Source organism: Polyodon spathula, chromosome 12 (assembly GCF_017654505.1).
Source record: "Polyodon spathula isolate WHYD16114869_AA chromosome 12, ASM1765450v1, whole genome shotgun sequence".
In the NCBI taxonomy this organism is placed as follows: domain Eukaryota; kingdom Metazoa; phylum Chordata; class Actinopteri; order Acipenseriformes; family Polyodontidae; genus Polyodon; species Polyodon spathula.
The window spans coordinates 7,733,162-7,758,596 of record NC_054545.1 but is presented as its reverse complement, the minus strand read 5'-3'; the positions used below and the strand labels follow the sequence as shown (position 1 = coordinate 7,758,596).

Here is a 25,435-nt window from a genome sequence, read left to right as displayed (position 1 = left end):
AAACCAGGTGTACCACACAAGCCATCCTGAGGCCAATGACAGGTCTCTGAAGGTGTGTGTTTATAATGTTTGCGCCTGCTTTGTATTCCAGATCCCCGCCCAATTCCATGCTCTTTTCTTCATTTGAATACATTTCAATAGCATTTAAATGGATTAATGATGACAGAGTGTTAATGTGGTAGCGGGTGCAGAATGCCAGGTGAAAACCATTCTTTACATGCACTGCATTTTTTGTGGCCGCCAAACATAGATGCGCGTATCCTTGCATCAGCCACTTTAGTGAGTTATAATTCTACTCACATTCAATTGAAAAAGTGCTGGTAGTGAAGCTAATTATTTTCATATGAAAACTGGGAAAGCTGAGGGAATGACTCGGCACAGGCATCACAAAACTACCACCTCTATTGACGCCAATCGAAACCTTTTCTGCAAGTCTTCATTACGTCCAGTGACTTTAATTGAAACAGTGCTGAGCTTGTGATGAGGGCTTGTTTTCAAGTACTCTTGGGTCCTCTAGTTATACAAGTGCTTTGGTCTTTCCTTTTTTTCAAGGTCCTGATTGTTGTGGCTTGGTGACAGGTTACTTTGCTATGCTTTGGAAACCTTTGTGACCTCTGTATATCGACATTTGTCCTGTACTGTATGTTTCTGGATATAGGAATTTTGAATCCTTTTGAAAGTCAATGCAAACAATTTCTGCTTGTACCATTGGATAAAGGATAGCTAGGCAACTATATTTGAAAATGATTAACTCTGACTGCATATACAATTGTATATCCACTATCCAGATAAATGAAAATAAATTAAGTAAATGTGAAAAAAAATGTAAATCAAACCCCCCCCCCCCCCCCCCCCCCCCCCCCCCCAGGATCCTATTAAAATAATTTAGCCATGTAGGAGAAGTTATGCAACCGTGTCATGAAAGTTGGAGAAAGATGATCAACATGAGCGAGAAGACACTCCACCCCTCGCTCCCACTTTTTGTTTAACACTGTGGTCAATAACATTTTCAGAACACTAGTATCATTAATAAAATGGGAAAGTTACATTTTTAGTTATTAAAAGCTTAATTTGTAGTGCATTTAACTTTTATTTAGTAATTTGAACAATTCCACACATTTGGCTTCAGGTGCATTTGTTCCCAAAATATCAAATTAGATTGTACTACACTTCTCTGAAATGGGAGACAGGTGAACTGTAAAGAGTTTTGAAAATCTATATGGTAGTTGCCTATTAGTTACCAGTTTGAGAAATGCTGAGTTGTAAACTTTCTTGAGTAATGTCATGTTTGGACTGATGTTAAAAAGTATATTAAGTTATGTCGGTCATATATTTTTTTTTTTGTCTTAGTGATTTGTTATTTGCAATAACCAAAAAGGTTATGACAAATTGTAATAAACCAAAAAGAGGTGCACATCTGTGTGATACCAACACAAGAGTCACTGGGTTTTTATTCTTTCTGTGTTTTATATTTAAAAAAAAATATATATATATACACACACACACACACACACACACACACACGAGCAACCCTGAAAATATTAATCTTTTAGTTTAAACAATGTAATTTTTGGATTAAATGCAGGGTGACTGAAGGGACACATGTTTTGAATCCTGATTGGCAGGCATTCCATAAGAAAAGCCGGAGTAGACTTTCATGAAACCAATTTGAAGCAGCTTTTCATTAATTGAAAACATTTAAAACTTTCAAAAGGCCCTGAAGATAATAGTTTGTTTGCTTTATTAAATCTTCACCTAACCGAGCCAATAATTGTATTGACAATGTGTGGTAGTGGTTGTTATTGGTTTAATACATGCTTTTATTTTTTCTAATTTTCATCAACAGGGAAGTTGATCGGGATTCTGATGGTCATGTCAGCTTCAAGGATTTTGAGTTTGTCATCAATTATGGGCAAGATGATTTATAGCCCCTGGATGCTGCTGTTTCACAAAACAACTGCATTCAACTGGGTTTACTTCCACAACAAATCTGATTTGTGGATTCACCCTTTCCTTTGTGGAATTGACCATGATAAAATTACTGTCTTCATAGAGGATGCATAAATTGCATGTGTGCTACAATATTCAATTGAGCTTTTTGTACAGAGGCTGTATAATAGTAATCTGATCTGCAGAGGGTAAGTGATTGTACAGAATTTTAAAAACTTCGATCATAATAAATATTCATTCAGGATTTATGTTCTGCACTGAATAAAGACGATTTTATTATTCATAATACACACAATTATATAATATTCAATACTTACCAAGGTCAAGTTCATTTTTTTGTTCTTGGTCAGATTGCTTTTGTTCTTTTTGTCAGATTGAAACATTACTGGTCTTTTTTGCTTTTACAAAAGTATTAGTTATATATAAAATAAATGAGATGGCCTATACATACTCTGATCTTCCGTGGCTAGTAATCAGAATATAGCCGAGACAATCCATTTGAAAAGTGGATGGACCGCATGTCAGGTTTTTTAAATGAAACCTGGTGTCAGATTTCATCCAACACTGTTCAAAAGATTGCATAAGCATTTAGCCAATTTCATATGTGAGGGCTTCAGAAGCAGCATAGCCTAGATTATATCATTTTGAGAAAATACAAACAAAAGTTTCAATTGTTTCATTATTGTTTAAAAAAAAAAAAAATCAACTGTCAAAGTTTAGTAGATAGTAGGTGAAGGATGAAATAAAATTGTGTGAAAATGGTATTGCAGACAGCCCTTGGCAGCATGCCAAGATTCCCTGTTCTAAATGTAATATTGGCCACTTTGGTTCTGAACCACTTATTTTATGTGCACTCTAGTGTCCGTATAACTGTAAATGACTACTGACACTGTGCAAAATCAGAGTGCATTGTCATACTGATGTATTAAAATAGAGTATTCACAATTTCTTTCTTTCTTTCTTTTTTTTTTTTAACGCCACAGGCTTACTTGACTGCTTTTTGTGTAAGCAACATGAATGCCAAAAAGTGCAGTATTAATTTTATGTTTGATTTATCTCCTGGAGATTAGCACACACATGCCATTTTTAATTGGCCATTGCTATTTTTTCCCTCTTGTTAAAGCCTGGTCTTCATCTTCAGGGATTGCTGGAATGAATCAGCTGCTGGCTGTCAAAGACTGTTTGTGTGCAGTGGCAAGTGTACTGTATGTAAACAGAGATTGATATAATAAGAGGAACAATTACATAAAAAATATTTAGGTTTTCTGAAGATTTTTTTAATGATACTGTCTGCCTTAGGTGTAATTTAGACAGGGGGCATGGAGGGCGTGTCCTCCTCACGCTTTCAATGATGGGAAAATGTCCCCCTCACATTGCAATACTAAAACTTTTATTTCACGATAATTTATTGGTATAATCACTAGTCAGTATAGAAGTCAATGGGAAGAAAAATGGGATCAGATCCAGGGTCGCTGGAGCTGGATCATGAGATGGTGTTTTACTACGAGGACCTGGATCAGGCACCACTGATCCATGATGTTACACTTTAACTAGGGAAATTGACCAATGAGAAGTGAGCATACATGGCGCGTAGTTTAAAGACCACAGCTGACAAATTTGTATACAGTCTGAGATCACAGTAATGACAAAAATGGATGAGCAACGATAGAGGAGGATGCACTACTACGATGTATCCAAAACACAGGGAAATGGTTTAAGTTTGTAATTCACCATAGCTCATGTTATATAATTTACTAATGTTATCACACTGAAGTTTCTGTCTACTTACAGTTTAACTTTTCGTTTTAAATTGAAACAGTAAATTTAAAACAGAAAAATGACCTTTGTGCCTTATGCAAAGAAAGATAGACATCAACAAAAAAGTATTTACCAATAACTTTTCACACAATTATTATAACAAATTAATCACCATATATTACTGATTCTAAATTATTTTGCGTGTTTAAGTACATCGCACAGACTCTTGCATCTCTATTTATCAGTGTTCCAAAAACTCATTCTTGATCACATTTTACTAAACATTTTTAAACTAATAAACAATTACCATAACGAACATTATCCTATTCATCATAGTAAAGTTGAGTTCTTACCTGTAAACAGGAACATGTTTAAAGTTTGAAACTCATTGTCTAGAGCTTGGTGTTATTTACATTATCATCGATACACTGCAGTTTTAAGCTACATCTCCATATTTTAAGTGGATGGAAGCTGAAAATACTTTTTAAAAACACTCTTTTCTTATACCAATACGGTATGAGCATAAATAATAGCACAACTGTATGCATCCTAAGTGTTTCAATTATAGGGAAACCTCACTGTTTCTAGAAATATATTTCAAAGGCAATTCTCATCCCTCATTAAATCTGCATTATGCCACACTCGCTCTAGTGCTCGCAGAGTTGAGCAGGGGCCGGTGTTCCAATAAGGGGATCTGATCCTGATCCAGGCTCCGATCTGGATGGAGCTTCAGTGCTGTTTGAAGACTTAAGCCATGGCTTTGTAATTCTATGACTCAGAAGTGACTGAATAATATAGCTATTTGCCACACTCATCACTCATGACAACATTATGCCAATAATTTATTGTTTTGAATGATTGTTGCAGGAATGTCTTTGGCTTTTTTAATTAGACATACAAGTTATGCAATGTTATGTTATACTCGTTTGTAACATATTTTATTATTTCAGATAGAATAATCTTCATGCATGCACCAGCTACAGAAAATGTGTCCGCCCCCCCGTCCCCCCGTCCCCCCTGTCCCAATTTTGAAACCAAAGTTATGCCACTGCTGTCTGCACCACACTCAAGTTAAGTGACGTTTGCAGTACTCAGCTGTGCTGGCTGAAACTGCCTGACCCTTTATGGAAATTAGCAAGAAAACTTCTAAGCATGAAATATCATTAATCAAGGATGACAGATACAAATGAGGATCCTTGCTCTCTGCTCTACCTACTTGCAGATACAAAGTGCAGAGTTAAACAGGAAAGAAGGGAAACCTACTGTTCTGTGGGTGCAGAAAGCCTTCATTTCTGCAAATATGCTATGTTCAGTGTGGGTCTCCCTATAAAATAAAGTACAAAGTGCTGCAAGAATATCAATTTTAATGTGTGACAGTTAAATTAACCTTATATTGATGCCGTAGATACGGTGACTGAATCCTGGTGTGATTAATATAACACCATCAGATTTGCATTTTTTCTACTCATTTTGACCAGTCAATTTAGTATACAAAAACTGCACAGGTGTCATAATCTCAGAAAAGAACATTAGTATCAATTTTTGCATTGTTTTGATTATCAATACTGCCCTGAGATAAGATGGAGATGTAGTGAGATTCAAGACACTTAACAGCTGGAAGGAGAGAGAGCTAATGAGAAACACGGGGCATCGAACACCCTACAGTCATTCAAGCCCTTGCTTCCAGTATGTTTTGTGGAAATTCAGGATACTCTTTATATTACTCTTTCAGGTACCTGACATCACAGACCATTACTGAACTGAAGAATTATGAAAGGCAATTGTACATTGAAGAATATGTAAGAAATCTTGCTGTTCAATTCATGCCTTTTATTCCCTGTAGTAAGTTTTTGTAGTTTTTGAAAATACGCCAGTTGACACGTGCCTTATTCACAAGCCTGCTGTCATTGAAGAATTCAAACAGTTATAAAATGTAAGGCAGTGTAAGAAATATATCGATTTTGGGAGGCTGAGCCTATTACACATGACTTACAGATATTTTTCTCATCCGCTTTCTCTTAAGCCAAGTTTAGCCACACAAGATCCCTAACGTTATTGAAAAGAACGCGGCTGCACAGGTTCTGATTTACTAAGATGTGAGCCCTGGCACAAAGCAAATAGAAGTCAGAGCTCAAGCTGTTTTCCATGCTTTGACATCCCAGATGTGGATCTGACAGTTCTCTTTCCAATAATGTTTTGTTCTAAAATGTAAAAAGCAAACATACATGTATTTCAAATTGATACCTATTAAAATACTGAAATACTAAAGCATCTGGTTTTACTCTTAGCTTTGTGATTCCTTTTTGTTAATCAGAGTTGTTCTATTTTCTCTAAAACCACCAAAATCCTTCAGTTAACCATGGCACTTCTGGTGTGGTCCACTTATTAAATTGAAACTAAACCTGCTCCTGAAGTATATAAACATATAATTATATGTATTAAATTAATTTACCAGAATAGCCTTTCAGAACCCTATCCCAATTTAAAAAATGTTCACCAAATTTAAGTCACCATTTGGGACTACAGTTATGATTATATTTCTGTCAGTTAAACATAAAAGTGAGAGTATTTTCTGATTTTGGGTGCCAGAAGATCAACCATTTCAATGTTGTTAGATCACAACATATGTGCAATTAAAAATAGTTGAATCATCAGATTTTCTTTTGTACTCTGTGGTTAACATAGAAAGTGTTCAAGTTTCGAATACTGTTTATATGTAAGGTCTACCCTCTGGAATACATGTTTGTGCTTTCTGCTAAATTCTGTCCTTAAAAATATATCTGATCCATTATACTGTAGTTACTACTGCTTTTAATATCTGTGGAGGTGGTGTACTTTTACAGTACATTGTTTTCACAACATGGAATATCTCGCATCAGTAAATTTGTTAAATCAAATTACCATACAATAGGATTTGCTAATAGATTAAGCTGCCCCTTCTGTTACTCTGGGTTGCTTTGTGATTTTAAAAAAAAAAATTTGTACAGCCAAAGGCTCACTCAACAAATGTTAATTAAAAGCACATACAGATTAAAAAATGTTGAAATCCATAATACAGGGTACCCTGCTTAGCTCAATTAGCCACGGTAAATAGTGCTATCAACAATCAAAGGTATAGTTATACGCAATTTCTGTTTGGATCGGTTGCTATAGTATTAAAAGGTAACTCGGCACAGGGTCTATGACCTTGAAGTATCATTCATTAATAGTGAAGCAATTTCCCTATTTCTAGCCCAAAGTGCATTTTCCCATTCATTAATACTGATTAATGGGCAGTTGCTATTTACTTTAACAAAATAGAAATACTAGTGAGTACTACCCTATCCACACTGCCTAAATAATGCATGCTCAACATGCACTGAAACCATGTGATTGTCATTAACTTCCTGAGTTTCCTTAACATTTTTACAGACATGCATATAAAGAGACCTACTAGACAGTACATGCACTGATGAATGTTTAATTTTCACAGCCTTGAGCCCGGTAGTTAGATCTGTCACAATTAAGATCAATTGTTAAGACTGTATGGTATTTAAAAATGTCTAACACTGCTGAATAAACTTAAATGTATTAATCCAATATGCTGGTTTGTGGAACTTGGGAAAGGGAAATGTGTTGCACGTCATTATATTGGAGCCATTACACACTGGTCTTCCTAATAGGATGGTCAATGCTTATGATTGAGCTGAAGCTGGAAAGTACAGGAGTGCACATTGAAGCAACCCTCCTTCATTAACTTTGAGGGAATAATCCTGTGTGACAACTGAAGAGGACTAATAGCAGCTAATAGCTAAGCGATAAACTAATTGTAAAATGGTTAAACATACATGTATTATATATTCAGATAAATGACAACTGGGTTACCATTTCAATAACTGTCCACTGGTAATTTTTACTTGTTAACTGCTTGTAAATCCCAACACCTTCTAAAATCCAGTGTTAGGTATAATCAGATAAGTTTAAATGGTTTTTAAATTTAAAATTTCTTGTCAATATAGTGTATACTATCTTATGTGTAGTGTTAGGGTTTGATATTTTCAACCAAACTCACTGGAACCAAAAATAATCCAGTTTAATAGTCAGCATAATGCATAGTTTCTACTAGTTACCAAATATTACCTGTTATTGGAATATGTTTTTAAAATTTCTGTTTCTTGTTTCCAGCATATAAACCACCTCTGTCTCCTCATGGCAATGACAATTAAGTCTATTTTCATTATTATATTCTCCATGACATACCAAAACCATACTGTATTTGTTGGGAGGCATTCTATCTTCTGGATATTTTTTTTCTTTCAGTGATAACCTCTTTCCTTTGTTCTTGTTTTACTGACATTGATGTGATGATTCATGTAGTCATATGGAAAGGTGACTTTTACAGTATTGCAAAGTAAAGCCTTTTATAAATCCTTTGTGAGTAACACCAGTCGTGGGTTCTTAATGCTTCAAGTCAAGTCATTGTCAAGTACTTCAGTGCTATCCTGGAGGAACACTATGAAATATGTTTAACCCTTGGCTGACTACAGTACATTGAGTAGCAAATCCAGTTTGCCTGATAGAGGTGTAAAGATTTCTTTAGTCCTACTGAATTTGATTGACTGCAACTGAGATTTCTTATAGCCACCAGATGGCATTGTATCCTATGCAGAAATAACATCAACGTGGCACTTACAGTATATAGTCCTACAGGAGGAAAAAAATACTCAAATCATAATTTTAAAAATGGTAACATTGAAAGCAGCAATATGAATAACTGCCTTTGTGCGATGCCTCTGCCTACTGGTTTAAACAGGCAGAAGTCTGAATAAAGGCAAGAAGGACTTCCAGAAGCTAGGGGAAGATGCCTATTCACCCTTAGTACACATTTTCATTAGTATTCAAGATGTAGCCAAGGACATTCAAAACTATAAATAAAACGCAAAACCTTACAACTCTAAAACACTGTGAGTTTCAAATCATGTGTAATATTAAAATCTTCAAAACTAAATCATACATGCCTAAAACATTTTACCCATGGGAATCAGTTAAGACAACAAGGAAGCTAAGTGCACTCAATTTCTTCCCCAGAAATGATAGGCAGCTTTGGAATGCAACTGTAATATTTTAGAATGCTTCTTTCTGCTTTATAGTTGGTCTCCTGCACCCTCTCAGCAACGCTGTCCGCAACCCATAGTGCCACCATTACTCAAAGCAAATTCTGAAGTGGGTGAGCTGATTATACTCCAGGGTGGATAGGATGGATTCCGAAGCAGCAAGAGAGAGAGGAAGATCATTACTGAGCAGCCTGCTCAGCCTTTACCTTGAAGGTGATAGTTGAGAGAGCATTTTGTTTTTATGTGTTGTTCCCTCAAATATCACATTTGCCCAATTTTTTGGCCTTTTTGGAAAAATACAAAACGACCATACCTGACATATACTATTGCTTCTGAAAATGGAAAAAGGCTTTGAGCAATAAAACTGGACATAAAAATAAAATCTGTGCAGCTCTAGCAGTTCATACAGGGACTGTTCCTTGAGATTAGTGACTCCCAACATACTTGAACCATAATTTAGTCTGATACATGACTGAGCAGCTAATTCCCCATTTTATATGTCAGAATATAAGGAAAAAACACAACTGGAAAAACAAAAATGCATTGAGTTTTAAATAATTGTACAGGTGTATGACATTGACATGGAGTTCAAGAGCAAAGAGAACCGTCAGTGATAAAGCTACCATAACTTTGTGTAGGCATGTAGGTAAGCCGTCAAAATGACGACATATCAGAGTCGCTCAAGCTCCTCTGTGATTGGACGCTAACTATAACGTCACAGGGTGCCGTTCGTCTCCTTTGTGGATTCCCCCCACCCCCAACCCCACTGCAAGATTTTAAAAATACAGTGGTTACAGATTACAGAACAAAACTCACAAAATGTTATTAGCCTTGAACAAGCCTGTCTGAAATATTCACAAATTCTCTGTCACCAATATAATCCCAAGCGTGCAGTGTATTGTATTATGTTTCAATAAAAGCTTTCTCTCCTGAAGTGGGACAGAGAGAGGGTGGGAGGGGGAGAGTGGAACGAGTATGGTTGCTATAGAGACAGATCCGGTGGCGTTGTTGAACCATTTTTACACAGATCCCAGGGGGCTGAAGCTCCATGTAAGTTTTCAACATTTTCAGTCTAATTATACCACACTGCCCCACGCGTTATCGCTGTCATGACATGGGGCTTAAAGGTGGTGAGTATTTTAAAAGACTGCAATATTTATATAGTCGATTGGTTTATTTTATTTTGTCATTACCCATGGCCTTGAGAAATATTATTAATTAGTTAACTACTTGTGCGACCTCTCTGTATGTAGCGGATATCTGTGGTTAGAACAAGCAAAGGAAGCATGCAAATGTAATATATGGCACATTTAGGCTATCGTATATTATCTATACGGTACAGTATTAACACGTTTTATTTTACGATACAACGCCACTTTTATATCATAAAAAATATAAAGAATACTGTTTAGTTGAGCGGCTGTTTTTTCTCCACATACATTTTACTTTACCTTGTTACTGCATTAAAATATAGACGTGCTCAGCCATGTTGCTTTTGTTGTCAATATTTATTGCACGTTGTATTGGGACTAGTAGTTTTTCTTGTAATGTTTTCGGAAATATTCTAGACATACAATCCATAAAGTATAATAGTTTTTTTATTAGATTACTATTGCCATTGAAGAGCAAATCACTGCTGTAACTAAGTAAGATTTGATCTTTACCTAGTGCGCTACCTAACAAGTAACATATATCTTAGTAGTGGGGATGCTTTAAATGCTGCAAATGCATTGAAAGAATGTGACATAGACTAATGTACTATAGGCAGTGTATTAATTTAGTTTTTTGTATTGTTTTATATTGTGCAACAGCTGAAGTCCCATCTTTTTAATGAGAAGTATAATCGCTAACGCGTCTGCCATGACATAAGGTAATTGGGGGTAAGTATAAAAAAAAATATTTTGGTGTAAACATTTTCTGCTGCTCTCAGCTCTAATCCCTGTGCAGCAATATGCCAAGAACTGGCTTTGGCCAGACTTTCTATTTTGAGTACAAATTTATGAGAGTGAGTGAGTTTTTTTGTGGAAATAAAATTACATTTAAGATGTCACAGAAAAACATATTTGAATTTGCACTGGGCTATTCGATTCCGCTGTGACTTCTATCCTTCAAAGTGTCCACTATTGGATTGGAAGTCAACTCTCAATGGAGAAACAAGAGCCATCAAATTTGTTCCCTTAATCTCAACAATCTGTACATTTAAAGAAAATTGATGTGGAAGTGCTACTTTTGATATGTTAGGATTATTTAGTAACCTTTTTTTCCTTAAGGCTTGTCACCAGTCATTTAAAAATTGCTAGGCCAAACACAAAAAAAATGTAACAGTCGGTCTGTTTGACCTTTATACACACAGTTTTCGTTTCAAAGATAAATAAACACATAAGTAAACATATTAATGCTTCTAGTAACAATTCAGTGGATTTTATGTCAACAAAAGGATATGCAAAATAACTTTTGGGTGTAGAAACTAAATATTTTATGGTAAAAAAAAAAAAAGACCAGAAAGTGTGTATTTTATCAATTTGCTGCAAAGAACCCAGGAGGTACAGCTAGTTCCTAGGTACAGTGCATATTATGTATGTGATATCTAATATCATATTTAACAAGTAGCTGAAGACTAAGGGACCTGTCTGTTAAGGTTCAATACACAGTTTTTGAAAATTCTATATGAATATGAAAAAGTGTGATATTTTAGTAGCCTGAATTGCAAATAGTGGTGAGGTATACAGTTAACAATATTTGACAATAATGCTTCAGTAGTATTTACAGTTGCTACACCATTTGAAATGGTTATGCATATCCAAAAGGTTAAAGAAACTTGTACTGTAATATACTGACGTCTACTAAAGTTTACTCAAGATTTGAGAAACCGTAAAGGAGCAACAGAAATATAGACTGATCAAAATGATTATTATTTAAACCCCATTGACATTGCACAGATTCTTCTTTTCGATACAGTGATATCTTGGTAGAAAACATTTGTCCTCACAGTTCCTACTTCTCAAATGCAAATCTGTCTGTCACTAACATAACACCGCTTCATTGAAATACCCACAACATATCCACAGACAAATAATTGTTAAATGATCTGACTGAGTCAGTTAAACTAGAAAGAATGGCTCATCTATTAAACAACAATACAATTGAGTTTAGTTTGACATGGAACCCAGTGATTGACTTGCTGAAGGATTGAGAAATGCTGTTCTGTGAGATAATTACTCCTTACCGCCTGTGGGATCGGATTTCTTTTTCTGCTTTTAAGGGTAGATTGTGAAGGTCATGTTTTTAATTGTTTGTTTTTTTGTAAAAGCTACTTATTTCTTAAAGGTTTGCCTGTTGTGTTGGATTTAACATTCATCATTGTTTTATATCCTTTATAACTGTGCTATATGTTGTTTAACTTAACCATAAACTAAAATTTTGATTGGAGATATTGATATGGGGGTGCTGAAGGCTTTTTTCAGAGCCACCCTGTTGACCTGACATCTTCAGATCAGTTTCATTTTTCAGAGACTTGTAGCTTCCCTTCTCCCTTTGACCTCAGTAATACTTCTTTTGTCTGCTACAGCCAAAAGCAGTATATGGTCAGACATTCAATAGGCTAATTATTCTGTGCATACCTGAACAGAATGCTGTCATCACTCATATTTTGTGAACGTGATCACCAGGCTATGGTAATCCATTATAATTACAATATATGCATTGTAGCTATGTATTTGGGTCCAGAATGTCTACAACATGTAGCTTTTGGTAAAGGTGAATGCTTTGTCACACTTCTGATGTGGGTGTATTATATAAAAATACATAAAGTAAAAATAAATAAATAAACAGAGACAGTTTAATGCTATATGTAAACATGTATACTTTTCCAGAGCTTATACTGTACATGAATTCTAAATTACAATTAGGGTCCAGAGGTTTTCAGTAAAATGTAAGTACATCTAAGGTAAAAATATAAATAAATAAAAGGTAGAAACTATAATGTTTTTATGTGGCTGTCCACACATAACACAACTTCTTTTTGAAATGCAGTAATGCCTGTTGATATTCTCTAAGGGAAAGAACGGAAAAACTGGAGACATTATTTCAAGTAACCATAGGGAAACTAGGACCCAGCAGAAACTTTCTTTCTGTGTGCCTCCCTCAATTCCAGAGCACAGCAAAAGCTCAGTCAGAGTGGAGACAGAGCTAAATATATGTTGTATCTACTGTGGCCACAGACAGAAATATAGAATAAAACCAGAATGGAAGGATTAACCAGTGGGATTTAAAATTGGAGCGAAAGCAGAAGCTCATGCAGAGGAGGCTATCTGAAGAAGATCAGGATTAAAAGGTTACTACTGTATATGATTGTTGATTCCTGGTTTTTAATTTGGCACTACTAGATTCATCACTGCACACTGGGTGGTTATGAATGCTCTTCCAAATAAATTACATGCGGGACATGTATGGTTGTGTATTTTTTATTTATTTTTTAAACAGATTTTAGGAAGGGGTGGCTTCTTGATTAGAAAATTGTGAGTAACTTGTTCAATTTGATATAGGTTTATTGTGTTTTAAGGATTGTCATTTTATTTTTATTTTTTTAAATCATAACAAATAATTTATATTTTGCCCTTAACTTTTTCCTCAAAAGAAATTCAAAGTGATTTTTAATCCAGTGTAGATGCTGATCTGTGGCCTTGGCCTTGTTGTATTGGTAAAAGTTTAAAATGTCTTGGTACAGAAGTACATGTGACAATGCTGTGGGTGTAAACAGATCAGAATGTGTGAATGTAGCAGTAGTTCTATTCTTAATTAGCCCTTTGGCCCTTGCTCTAGTGGAACTGGAGCTGTGAAATAAAAATGTTAATTTTTATATTGATGATAGCCATGTGCTTTTCTACTGGATTAAGTGGAGAATGCAGTAAATTGGGTCGTTAGTTTTACCACAAGGAGAAAATAGTACTGTGAGCCACTGTTAAGGAAATTGAATAGTTTTTTGTTTGGATAATTCAAGTGGGAATTTAGTAGGCGGTGTGGAAGCCTGTGTTGTTAATCAGGAGCTATTATCAGATAATGTACATTTTAGATCCTTCACAATAACTGCAGGGTTTGGTTCTGTGCAGTGTTTGGTATCAGTTGTGTGGATTGTTACCCTTTTAGCTACACATCTACTCCTACAGGAATGAGCCCCTTCTAAACCCCTGTAGAGACTGTCAGACATGAACTCTCTCTATTGTATTAAAACAAAGCTGTTTTCATTCTAGAATTATTTTAAATGGACTCTTAAAAGCCTGATGAATATGATATAAGCTACAAATGAAATGATGTTAATGTCATTCTGTTTTCAAAATGAAAATGAAGTGATAGCTCATTTTAAAGAACACTTTTCTTGCGATATACAACTGACAGAAAGTTTTATGTCCGTTAAACCAGATAGGTATGATATTGTGGTTATCCAGGGTGTTACTGTACAATATTTGTTGTATGGGTAACATTCCATTCCCCATGTTTATGCCTTTGATTCAGTCAGCTCACATAGCCAGCTGCATGGTTGCAGTTCAACGCAATTGTTTTGCCATCTCTTTGCATCCTGATTTTATTTCATTGCTGAGGTTTATCAAGCTGGTGATGTGCTTTTTAATCTCAGTGATGCTGTTGTACATTATTATGTTGAAGGATTATCTAATACTGTAGTTGTGTGTGTTTGATTCCCCTTGCTTTAGGAAGATTTATTTCTTGTGTAATTCATACTTTTTTTTTTTTTATCTGTACAAATGTTTTGACTTCTCTTAAAACAAAATACAGTGCCGTAACAAATGCCTTATGTATGGTTGTTACAGTTCCAATGTCTGATGTTATACTCAAGCAACATTCAAGTGGGATTTTGTATGTACCTCTTTTGTTTTAGTCAGTGTTTCATTTTCTTTCTCACAGTAAGTTTCTTATAGGCCTCAGTTTTCAAGTGCCCCCTCATGTGGATGAGAAGTGCAACTTGAGTTTTATACGCCTATAAAAATAGGTGCCCTGATTGGTTGCTGTGTAGAAACACAGGAAGTTCAGGGTTTCTAATAACCACACAGAGACACAGTTACCATAGAGACAAAGATAAGCCCCCCTTTCTGAAAAAGAAACGTCTGCATGTCATCACAGATGCCTGCAGAAAACGTTAGCTCCTGCCAGTTCTCCCATTAGCATCTGCTGAAACATTAGAACGCAGCTGTCTCATGAAGGTCAGTTTTTTTTTTTTTTTTTTTTTTAAATGTATTCTCTACTAGCAGTTAGTTTTGTAATAATTCAAAAAAATTTGAATAAGTCATATTCAGATCAGTATTTTTTTTCAGGGACTGCTTAGGGCATAACTTTATGTGCTCTCTTCAAAACCTGCAGTGCTCCACTAACATAGGATTTATTTTTTATTATAATTATTTTTTTTTGTTACAAGTAGAAATGGATATATCATCGAGTCAGTTTAGTTAGTCAGATTGCTATTTTTACCTCCCTAGTATATAGTGGTCTATCTTACAGCATTGCTAAGGGTGATCAGAATATTTCATGAGTGAGAGATTTTACTGTATATCTATCTGTATGCTGATGTCAAGACTGACAAAAGGTTTGGAAATCCAGCCTTGCATGAGTGAAAACTAACTGATAAGGGAATTTTAATTTTTGGTTTTGGTTTTAGGAGTATTAGGAAGCTTTAAATGCACTTTATGCCCAGTAACATTTGAAGGTCTTACTCAGTTGTGTTTATCAAAGCAGCTGAAATATGAATTCAGAACTGATAAGTTCATTAAGTAATCAATGCAAATAGTTTTCACCGATTACAGTGAGTGATACTGTATTTTTATTGTATTTAATCTGGTTTGTTTGTCTAGTGTATACTACCAGTAAAACTGAAGTTTGAGACTGTATTGAGTATAGCAGTGTTATGCGTAAAGGATATCCTGTTGACAGGAGGTTCTGTTATCTGAGGAAAGGTCCGTTAGCAGGAAATGTGTCAGCCAGCATGTTTTCTGTAAACTAAAAGGAAGTATAGTGGATTAGTTGGTTTGATTACAGTACGCGGATAACTATGGACAGCAGATTTCTTAACTTTTACAGACTCTTGAAAAAGTGTTTTCCCCAGTTTATTGTCGTGCACATAAGAACCATATGTACATTTACACATTTGTTGGCTGTCATTATTTATAGTTCCATATTGTTTATTTTAGTCAATATTGAGATATTAGATATTTGTTTTAACATTGGTATTATCCGTAACCCCTCACCTGGCACCCTGCTCTTAATCTTTGTGCCTGAGATAACTGCTAACAATATCCAGGTTGAGTAATTGCACTCCTCTCTATTCTGACTGCCACGTCCATGTAAAATCATAGCAACCTGCTTTACAATGCAAAGTATTACCATCCTTCCCATAACAGAGGAAGCTGACCCCAGGCTACATAACTTATATCTGGAAAGTTTCTGCTCAACAACATATTTTCGTGACTCAGTGCAACCTGAAGTTTTATTCTTTGCTAATAGATTAACTACACTGTTATAAACTTGAAGTCACCTTACTTTATGGTGCAAATGCTGCTCTGGTTTCTATTGGATATGTGGATTAAAAGGTCATGGGTTAATTCCCGACCAGAGGTCTAGTGGGACCAGAGCGTTGTACTTTTTTTTGGTATTAATGCAGACGAGCCCAGGTTTTTTTGTATAATGGTTGAGATGCTCACTTGTGTGAGGTCACCGGTTCGTGCCAAGCCTCCACCCTGTTACACATACAACAGGCTAATATTAACTGTTGTCACTCACTGTCAGACATTTTGCAGTGCATATGCCTCAGTTACAGATCACAGGCCAGCAGGCAAGGTCCTTTAGGGTTTTTATTTATTTTTTTATTAGGATAATTTGTAATGTTACAAGGTTGTGAAAAACAGCTTAATTCATCACACCTATTTATTTTTAACCAGTGATCATTTGTATTTTACAATCTAACCAGGACAAAGTCTTAAAGAGGCTACCATTTGCTTTTGTACACACGTTGGATTATGAACAACTTTTGGATTTCTTATGAGGAAAATGTTAAGTGTTAAACATTGGTAAATGCATTTATTTTTCAAGTAAGTTGTTTTATATATCCAGTGATATATGATATGTGTACATTACACATTAGTTACAGTGCTACAATTTGGTAGAAAATAAGCTTGTAATTTTGTAACCAGCTGCAGGTATGGAAGTAAACAATTAAAAGTTAAATGAGAAAATATAGATCAACAGTGTATTTCCAGTTCATTCTAAATTCAGTTATATGTTTTAAGTACTAGCACAGGAAATATCATGGCATTTTCATTCAAGAAATCGGTTTCTGTTGGATGGCTAAATTATGGCAGTGCCAAGCTGGACATTTGAAAAACGCCTAGCAAGAGCAAAGTTTTGCAAGTGCTGTTTAACAGTGTAGCAGCTGCATGAGTCCTCTGATGTAGCAAAAATCACTTCTACTAAGTGAAATATGCTGTAGCTTTTCTTACTTTATTTTATGCAAGGCTGCAGTCTGGGTTCTACAGGTCGATGTAATACTTGAGAAAGTATATATCATGGCAGATGCTATTGTTCTTGTTTTTTCACATGACGAGAGCATTTAGTTCCCATCAAGCAGGATTGTGAACATTCACAAGCTAAAGTCTTAGGTTGATTTCTCACAGCAATGCTACAATCCTTCTGGCTATTCATGAGTGAGCGTAAAAACAAGGTTTGTAAAACTTCTACAGTCTGCTTAAGAAAGCACCCAACAGACATCATCTTTGCTAAAATTAGATTGATTTATAAAGCTGCAATTCTTAAATGAAGTTATTGTTTTAAGGTTGTACTGGTACTTTATTTTCACTGATGGCTGGCTATGTAACTTACACATTTCACCTGGTTAAGTCTAAGGGCCCAATTCAGTTAACTTTTCAGCACCCTGTGGGGAAAGACCCAAAGCAAGGAGCAGAGTGATTTTGGAGAAATTTACTCAAAATGTTGCTCTGTGTGTAGTCCTTTTCTTTTTTTTTCTTTCCATAATTTCCACAAACCTTTCTCTCGGCTAACCTGGGGTTTTTAAATTATGGTGCAACAATTCTTAAAGCTAACAACAAAACAAACCAAAACTCTGAGAAACATAGCATAGGATTTTTTGGCATTGTATGCAGTGATAGCATAAAATATTTACACACAGTTAAGGTACTTTATTTTGTAGTTTTCTAAAGCTGCTATAAAATAGGACTATTTTGGGGGCTACAGTGATGTTGATGTCAAAATAAATATTTCTCCACATATATATTTTGCCCAAAAGTTAATTTGATTGAGCCCTTGGAATAGTGAAAATTGCATTACTTGACCACCTTCAGAACATACATCTTTTTACATAGTCCCCTGACACCACTCCGTCACCCGACCTCTCTAATGTGGTTTTACAAACTGTTATTTCATTCTCCCCTCCCCATTCAGTGCCACACATAATAGTTTTTTCTTCGGTGTTCATTTTGCCAAGTGCTCTTGGTCCACTTGACCTGTATTCAGTCAATAACTATTCATTTACCCCTGCAAAGAGACAAATTTCAAAAGCAACAGCACCGAATTTTGTTTCATGAATGAACTAATCAGAACTGGAGACAGCAGTTACTGGTGGAGTGCTCAGTGTTCAGCCAAAATTATCATAAGCTCCAGAAGCAAAAGGATTGCTTTCATAAGTGTATCATAACAAAATGCTCATTTGTTATGATTTAAGTGCAAACATATATTTATTCAAAAAACTTAATGAAGGAAGAGTATTATAACATAATATGAGAGGTTGCTGGTTTGGGCTGTCAGTGCCAGTTTTCCATGGGGAAAAGAACACATGATTTATTGTGACAAATTAATAATTGTCAAATTATCATTCCAGATGTACATCTAGATCTGTCATTAAAAAAAAGCTATATAATTTAATTAAAATGTTTCATTCAGAATTTCAGGACTTTGGAATGTTGTCAAGATCTGCAAAAATTGTGAAATTTTGGTTTTACAGAGATGCAATTCAGTTTTTGCTCCTCTTTGAAAACAAATTATTTCGACCAACATGTTTTCTTAAAGAAACTACCGGTAAAGTTCTCTGTAAACCAAAACCATGTTTCACTGTGATTCATGGTGGTTTGTTGGTACAGAAGCAGATTTTGCTGTTTTGCATAGCTGTCAGCCAGGAATTGACACATATGCAAACGAGATTATGAGAGCATCATTAATTGACCTGCTACTTTTCTATTGGTATTACTTTTCTATATTATACAGGATGGCAGTTTAGCCCAAACTTCTAGAGAAATGGGCTCATATATAATATATGTGTGTGTGTGTATATATATATAATATATAAAAATTATATATATATTATATATATATATATATATATATATATATATTATATATATATATATATATATATATATATATATATATATATATATATATATATATATATATATATATATATATATATATATATATATATATATATATATATATATATATATATATATATATATATATATATATATATATAATATATATATATTATAAATATATACTATAATATATATATATATATAATATATATCTATATATATAATATATATATATATATATATATAATATATATATATATATATATATATATATATATCTATATATATATATATATATATATATATATATATATATAATATATATATAATATATATATAATATATATATTATATATGTATATATAATATATATATATATATAATATAGATATATACTATATATATATATATATATATATCTATGTATATATATATATCATATATATATATATTATATATATATATATATCTATATATATATATATATATATATATATATATATATATATATATATATATATATATATATATATATATATATATATATATATATATATATATATATATATATATATATATATATATATATATATATATATATATATATATATATATATATATATATATATGTGTGTGTGTGTGTGTGTGTGTGTGTGTGTGTATATATGAGCATGAGCACATGGACAATGCTTGTTCACAGCCCTACAGTTCCCTAGCTGCTTCTTTGAGGAATATCTCTGTATCAGCAATTTCCCCAAGGTGGTTGATCAAATCATGCCAGTATCACTTCTCACTTTTTTTTTCTTTTTTTGGCAGATTATGTCAAACAAAATCTATCTATCATAAGGCAACATGACTTTCAAATGCCCTTGAGGTCCCAAACCATTCCTTCTCTTCTTGAAAATGAGTGCATTTGCATAGCTTCAGAGTTTAGGTACAATCAGTAAATCAAGTAATATATTGTTACTTATCTACTCTGTAGACTAGATACTAGGCCTAAGAGGCACATAAAAGGCACCACAAAAATTCATATTTTATTTGTGCTACGTTTGCAACGAGAATTTATTTACACAATGCTTATTCAGTTGTACATTCTGAATTACGGGGTTATATTTCAAATTTACGAAGTAATGCAGCTGTGTTTTAGAATACATAATTTACAATCTGTTTAAATAAAGCAATTGTTTTCTGAATAGTTTTCAACCTCTATATTAACAATGTAAGACACAGGAAATAAATAGAAACTTGGTCAGACAAAGGAGTGAAATGAGAAATGTGACAGAGAACTTCTCAACAAGCTGTTGTCAGCTAGTCCAGTAACAAACCACAGTAATGAGTAGATTCATAACTTATAACAAGTAGATTAGTGGGATGTAGTCGATTGGTGATTTTGATTAGGACATATTACATTTATTACAGTTTCATGAAAATGACTTAATGAACACATTGAAAAAACAAATGTGCTGGGTTACAACAAATTTGCCATGCATCATGTCAAGTGAAGTTTCTCATTAATATAGGGTATTGATGTTTTCATAGCGTTACTACAACCCCAGACATTTATCAAAGGTAATTTGAGGACTCTGGCTCATAAGTGATCGCCTGTATTTTTTTTTCTTTTTTTTTTCTTTCTGTAAACTGAGCCGTTATGAGGGGACATCACAAAGAATACACAAATATAAAGAACAGTAAAGTTTTAACAAAATGAAACACATTCTATTACAGTTCTGCATTTAACCATGATTGTTGCAAAGCAAATGACATTAAACTCTTGAACTCTGTTGCCTGAATTACAGTAGGTATGCTAAACAGGGCGTGTGCTGGTCACCATGCTTGTAAAAAATAAGACTCTTCTGTTAACCCTGTTGCTATGGTGTTATCAACAAGAGCAAACTTTTGGTTTGTGAAAATCAGCCACAATGCTGTTTGCAGAAGATAAGTTAAAATGAATGAGGCTTTAGGGACTCCAGAGTTAAGGCCCTTACAACATGCACTGAATTGTTTTCACATTAGCTAAGCAAGAGGTGGAAAACCTGCTTTGAAATGCTTGAGGAGCTTTTTAGTAATGCTTTTTATTTTTATTTGTATTTTACTTAAAGGGACTAGATACTATTGCTTTTAATTTCTATTGCACCTAGCCATATGTTGGAAAGTGTATTAGCAGTTCTAATGTTTAATGGTTGACCAAGGCCAGATTAAGTATTTGAGAAACCCAGCAGGAGGGGCCCACATCCTGCCCTCCTATGATGACTAAAAGATTGCAATATTAATACTGGAGTTGTGCTGGAAATAAACACAAAGAAATGTTTACATTTTTATATATATATATATATATATATTAGTGTGTCATTTTTTTTTTTAAAGATGTCATGTTTAGTATTGATGATCTGTCAAAGACCTTTCTTATCTGACGAGGAACCGGCATTGACCGAAGTTTGTAATGACTGATTAACCTAGTTTATGAACCTGTCTTGTATAGTTTGTCACTGAATCAAATACAAATATTTTTGTATTGCAGTGACCAATAATCATCAGTAGTACGGTACATTAAGAACACTGTCATTATTAACTATAACACATTAACTTTGCAATGCTCTTGGTAGCAGCATATTTACTTTCAGCCAGAGTGGTAGGCATATGGGTTTTGGCTTGTTCTGCAGTTAGTATACTTTACTTTCTATTAACTGTACGGTACATAGCATCTGTGGTGCAAGTGGGGTGAAGGAATGTGCACTTTCTTTAGTCGATACTGTTGACTGCAGTATTAACCTCAACCTTGACTGCCACTGTCAGCTATGGGAAAGTTCAAGCCGTGATAACTCAATGCAGAGGTCTTGCTGACGCAGGCAATGCCTGCAGGTTTTTGTCTAAAAAAAAAAAAAAAAAAAAAAAGCCCTACTTTCTGGTATTCTTTGTGATTGAGAATTAATTTTGCATCTTCTATTTAAAAGAAAGGAAAGGAACTATCGCAAGTTTGTGTTATTCATCTTAATACCAGTGATCAATATTGAATAAATGTATTATACACAAGGATGTTTTTTATTTCATTGTAAACTGTTAAATGTTGACAATAAATGGCTCTTCCCCAAAACAATAGAAAATTGTATTTCAGAAGTCATATCACTAAGAGAAGAGCTCATAGTTCATAGTGTGTAATGCTTATCGGATCAAATCGAACTTTCCATAAGCTTGCCATTCCCAAAATATCCTAATTGCTTTACATTTTTTATTAATGGCTATTTGATTCTTATTATCTCTTACTTTACCCATTTGTGAAGTAAAATTTTTTAAAGATACTTTACAGAATCTGCTTAATTTTGGGAATAAACAAATACCCACCATACTATCTTTTGAGTATGAATGTAGGGTGTATTTTTTTTGATTAGTTACAGAACCTAGAGCATGTATCATTGCACTGTTTGCAGACAGTATTGCCATTGCGTTGTCCCTCTTAACCTCACATACAATTGCAGGAGATTAGAGAGCACAATTGCAAAATATATTTCATCAGTAAGCATGGACTTGTCTTTTCATCTCAGACAAATCAGTGAGCTGTTTAATCCCATAGGCAGGCTGTATCATAACCAACACTGTGATTTAAAAAATACATTTAAAAAAAAAAAAAAAAAAAACATATTATTGACCGAGCCTAATATTAGTGTAAATTACCGTTTGAATTAGGGAGCCTTTGGACCTCTGATGTATATTGAGACTTTGAATCTCCAACCAAGTCTTGCATGTTCCTGATGCATGTTTTCTACGGGGTTGGAATAGAAACTGGGTATTTTCATGGCATGTTAATCTATCTAGATCAAGTAAAAGTCGTAAGTAATGATAAATCCTGCTTTTGCACTTTGAAGGCATCAGCTGCAGACCAGAAGCTTGAGCGTTGCTAAGCAACTCTGTCAGAGGAGGATTGTCGGATTTTCTACCACTGGTTATTCCTAAAGCTGCAGTAGAAGGTATAAGCACTGGTAACACATAAACAACCCAAGAGGTGTCATCCTGGCTTTTAAGATTATATGTCTTTTTAAATAAGTATATTTCAACACTACAACTTGCACTGTACCTTGTGAGTGTTGTAATCATATGTACATCTTTTTCTTTAAAGCTTCAGATTAGGACCAACTGCACATTTCTCTGTTCACGAGTCATTCTTGCATGATGTTTTTTGTGGAATTCAGTTAAAGAAAAGAAAAGAAAACACCTTTACCCATACACATTTAAAAATGGCTCTTACTGAACATACCAGTACTTAATATTTCAAATAAGGGCTTTGCAGTGGGTTTCTGTAATATTTTATCTTCTAACAAAAATGTTTTATTGCTGTTTTGCTTCAGAAACTGTAACAGAGATTGAGGAAGTCTTGTACAACCACCTACTGCTGCAAGTAGCGTCTGGAGCATGTCTGTTGGGTTAGGAGTGACATAGTAACTGTTCAGTCTCTGGAAGATCCTGTTTCCAGATGATCTGGAAAATAGCATGCATACCATTCTAAAATACTGTATACAGTATGTATTACAAATAAAAGACTATTGACAGGCGTTTTTCTGTGTTGTATTAACCATTCATGAATGAAAACCTCATTGACACAATGATGGAGATTTGCTTGTACTTTGAATGCATTTTCAAATTGCAGGTTTTTAACCCTCTGGCTAGTAAACCTTTAACTTCAGCAAACATTTTAGTAATGCATGGTGCATTAGTCAGCCCGGGATGACACTTGAAATGGGTATTCTCAGAAAAAATAATGTGAACAAACAACAAATTATAAGTCTGTTTTTCACTGTTTTTCCTGGCTTTGACAATTTTACTGAAGAACATCAACAGAGGATTTGATCTATAGGGGTTGTGATCTTTGATTTTCTGTTTTGATTCTTAATACATGTACTGTATACAAGCCTATGTGCCCCATGTTGTTTCAAATTTTATTCCAGCTTGATGTTTCTGTTCACAAAGCACAGTCAGCTGATGTTCTTGTAGGCTTTTAAGTTTGTTTGATTATTAAAGGGGCTTAAATGGTCTTACATATTCTAGTCTAGTATTTCTAACTTGTAAAATGATGGTCTTTATGTAAAAAAGGGAGCTAATATTGGTTTAACACTACGTGTATATAATGTTCACTTTTCAAGAAAGTATTTAATGTAGCTACCACTAACTCAAAGATTCAATCCTGGCTTCAAATGAAGCAGTAAAAAAATCAAGTTAACCTTACTTATAGTAAACCCTAATTAAATACGCTGCCATCCAACAAGCTTTGGTACACTCTGCACTACTACAGGGTTCTCCCCAGGAATTCTGCATAGCTAGGTGGCAGAGCATTATAGCCAGGAGCACTTTTAATGGACAAATAAAATTGCCTTACCTTAAATATATAATAAGACAAAGAATTTGAATAATTATAAGAAGAAATTGAGTGATTAATAATAATCCACTCATTCATACACAGGCTACACTGTTTACACATGACACCTCCCAATTTCTTGCAGTAAAAAACGCCATTTCCATTTTATTCTCACTTAACTATCACACTGACCATCATAATATTTATTTATTTATTTATTTTTTTTTTTACGCACTGGCCCCTCTTGCGGTTCTTCCAATTTGCTTTCTACAAGTTGGTGTTTATTGCCTAAATCAGGTTGCTCTTTTTCATTTTCTGCATGCTGTTGTTTTTTTCTTTTTCATCATCCATTTCGGTTTGCTCACTTCCACATTCATCGTCACTGTTTTTGCTTCCAAAATAATTGGTCATTTTTTATTTTTTAATTTTTTTGCAGTTTTAACATTTCAGCCTCACAAAGTGCTTTACCTACCCCTTCAACTCTCTGATTGTAGTGTCAAGACGTAACACAGCAACACAGCTGTCGTTTGGGTCCATGGTACTTTATGTTCACCCAGCGTGCGCAAGTGATCTAGTCCGCTAGCAGACAATTGGTCCTTATTGTTAAAGGCACAGTAGTATCAGCAAGGTGAGCGGATCTAGGTCTTTCAGCTGGGTAGCGACAGCCACTTAGCCGAGCAGCCCGCCTGGCTGAAAAGGCCTGAGGAGAACCCTGGTATACCATTGCTTCTCCAATGGGAATGCACTACACTCCTGGGTATTGTATGATCTCGTAAGATGTGGAAACAGAAAGCTATTTCATAATGTTCCATGTAGCTCAGTTAAGACTCTGTCAGTCAATTTGAAGACCATGTGAAGATCACCATCAATCAACTCCTTGTTTAGACCGTTTTATACATACT

At 34.4% G+C, this 25,435-nt stretch overlaps 2 protein-coding genes across 7 annotated transcripts in view; both read left to right on the top strand.

Moving 5' to 3' along the window:
• efcab11 (EF-hand calcium binding domain 11) overlaps nucleotides 1–7,620 on the top strand; it is a 36,806-nt gene extending 29,186 nt beyond the window's left edge. Inside the window, exons 6-7 of one of the 3 annotated variants that reach the window (XM_041267036.1) lie at nucleotides 5,441–5,507; nucleotides 5,732–7,620. In XM_041267036.1, the coding sequence (XP_041122970.1) occupies nucleotides 5,441–5,507; nucleotides 5,732–5,758 (94 nt within the window). In that variant the 3' untranslated portion in view covers nucleotides 5,759–7,620. Of the gene's footprint in view, nucleotides 1–1,846; nucleotides 3,668–5,440 lie in introns of those variants that run through there. The other 2 variants (XM_041267035.1, XM_041267037.1) reach the window with 2 other exon arrangements.
• A 5,348-nt stretch (nucleotides 7,621–12,968) lies between these two features.
• Nucleotides 12,969–25,435, top strand: part of LOC121324491 (forkhead box protein N3-like) — a 71,562-nt gene continuing 59,095 nt past the window's right edge. For 2 of the 4 annotated variants that reach the window (XM_041266449.1, XM_041266444.1), the window contains exon 1: nucleotides 12,969–13,134. The gene's annotated coding sequence lies outside the window, so the exon portion shown is untranslated. Of the gene's footprint in view, nucleotides 13,135–14,935; nucleotides 15,017–25,435 lie in introns of those variants that run through there. The other 2 variants (XM_041266450.1, XM_041266448.1) reach the window with 2 other exon arrangements.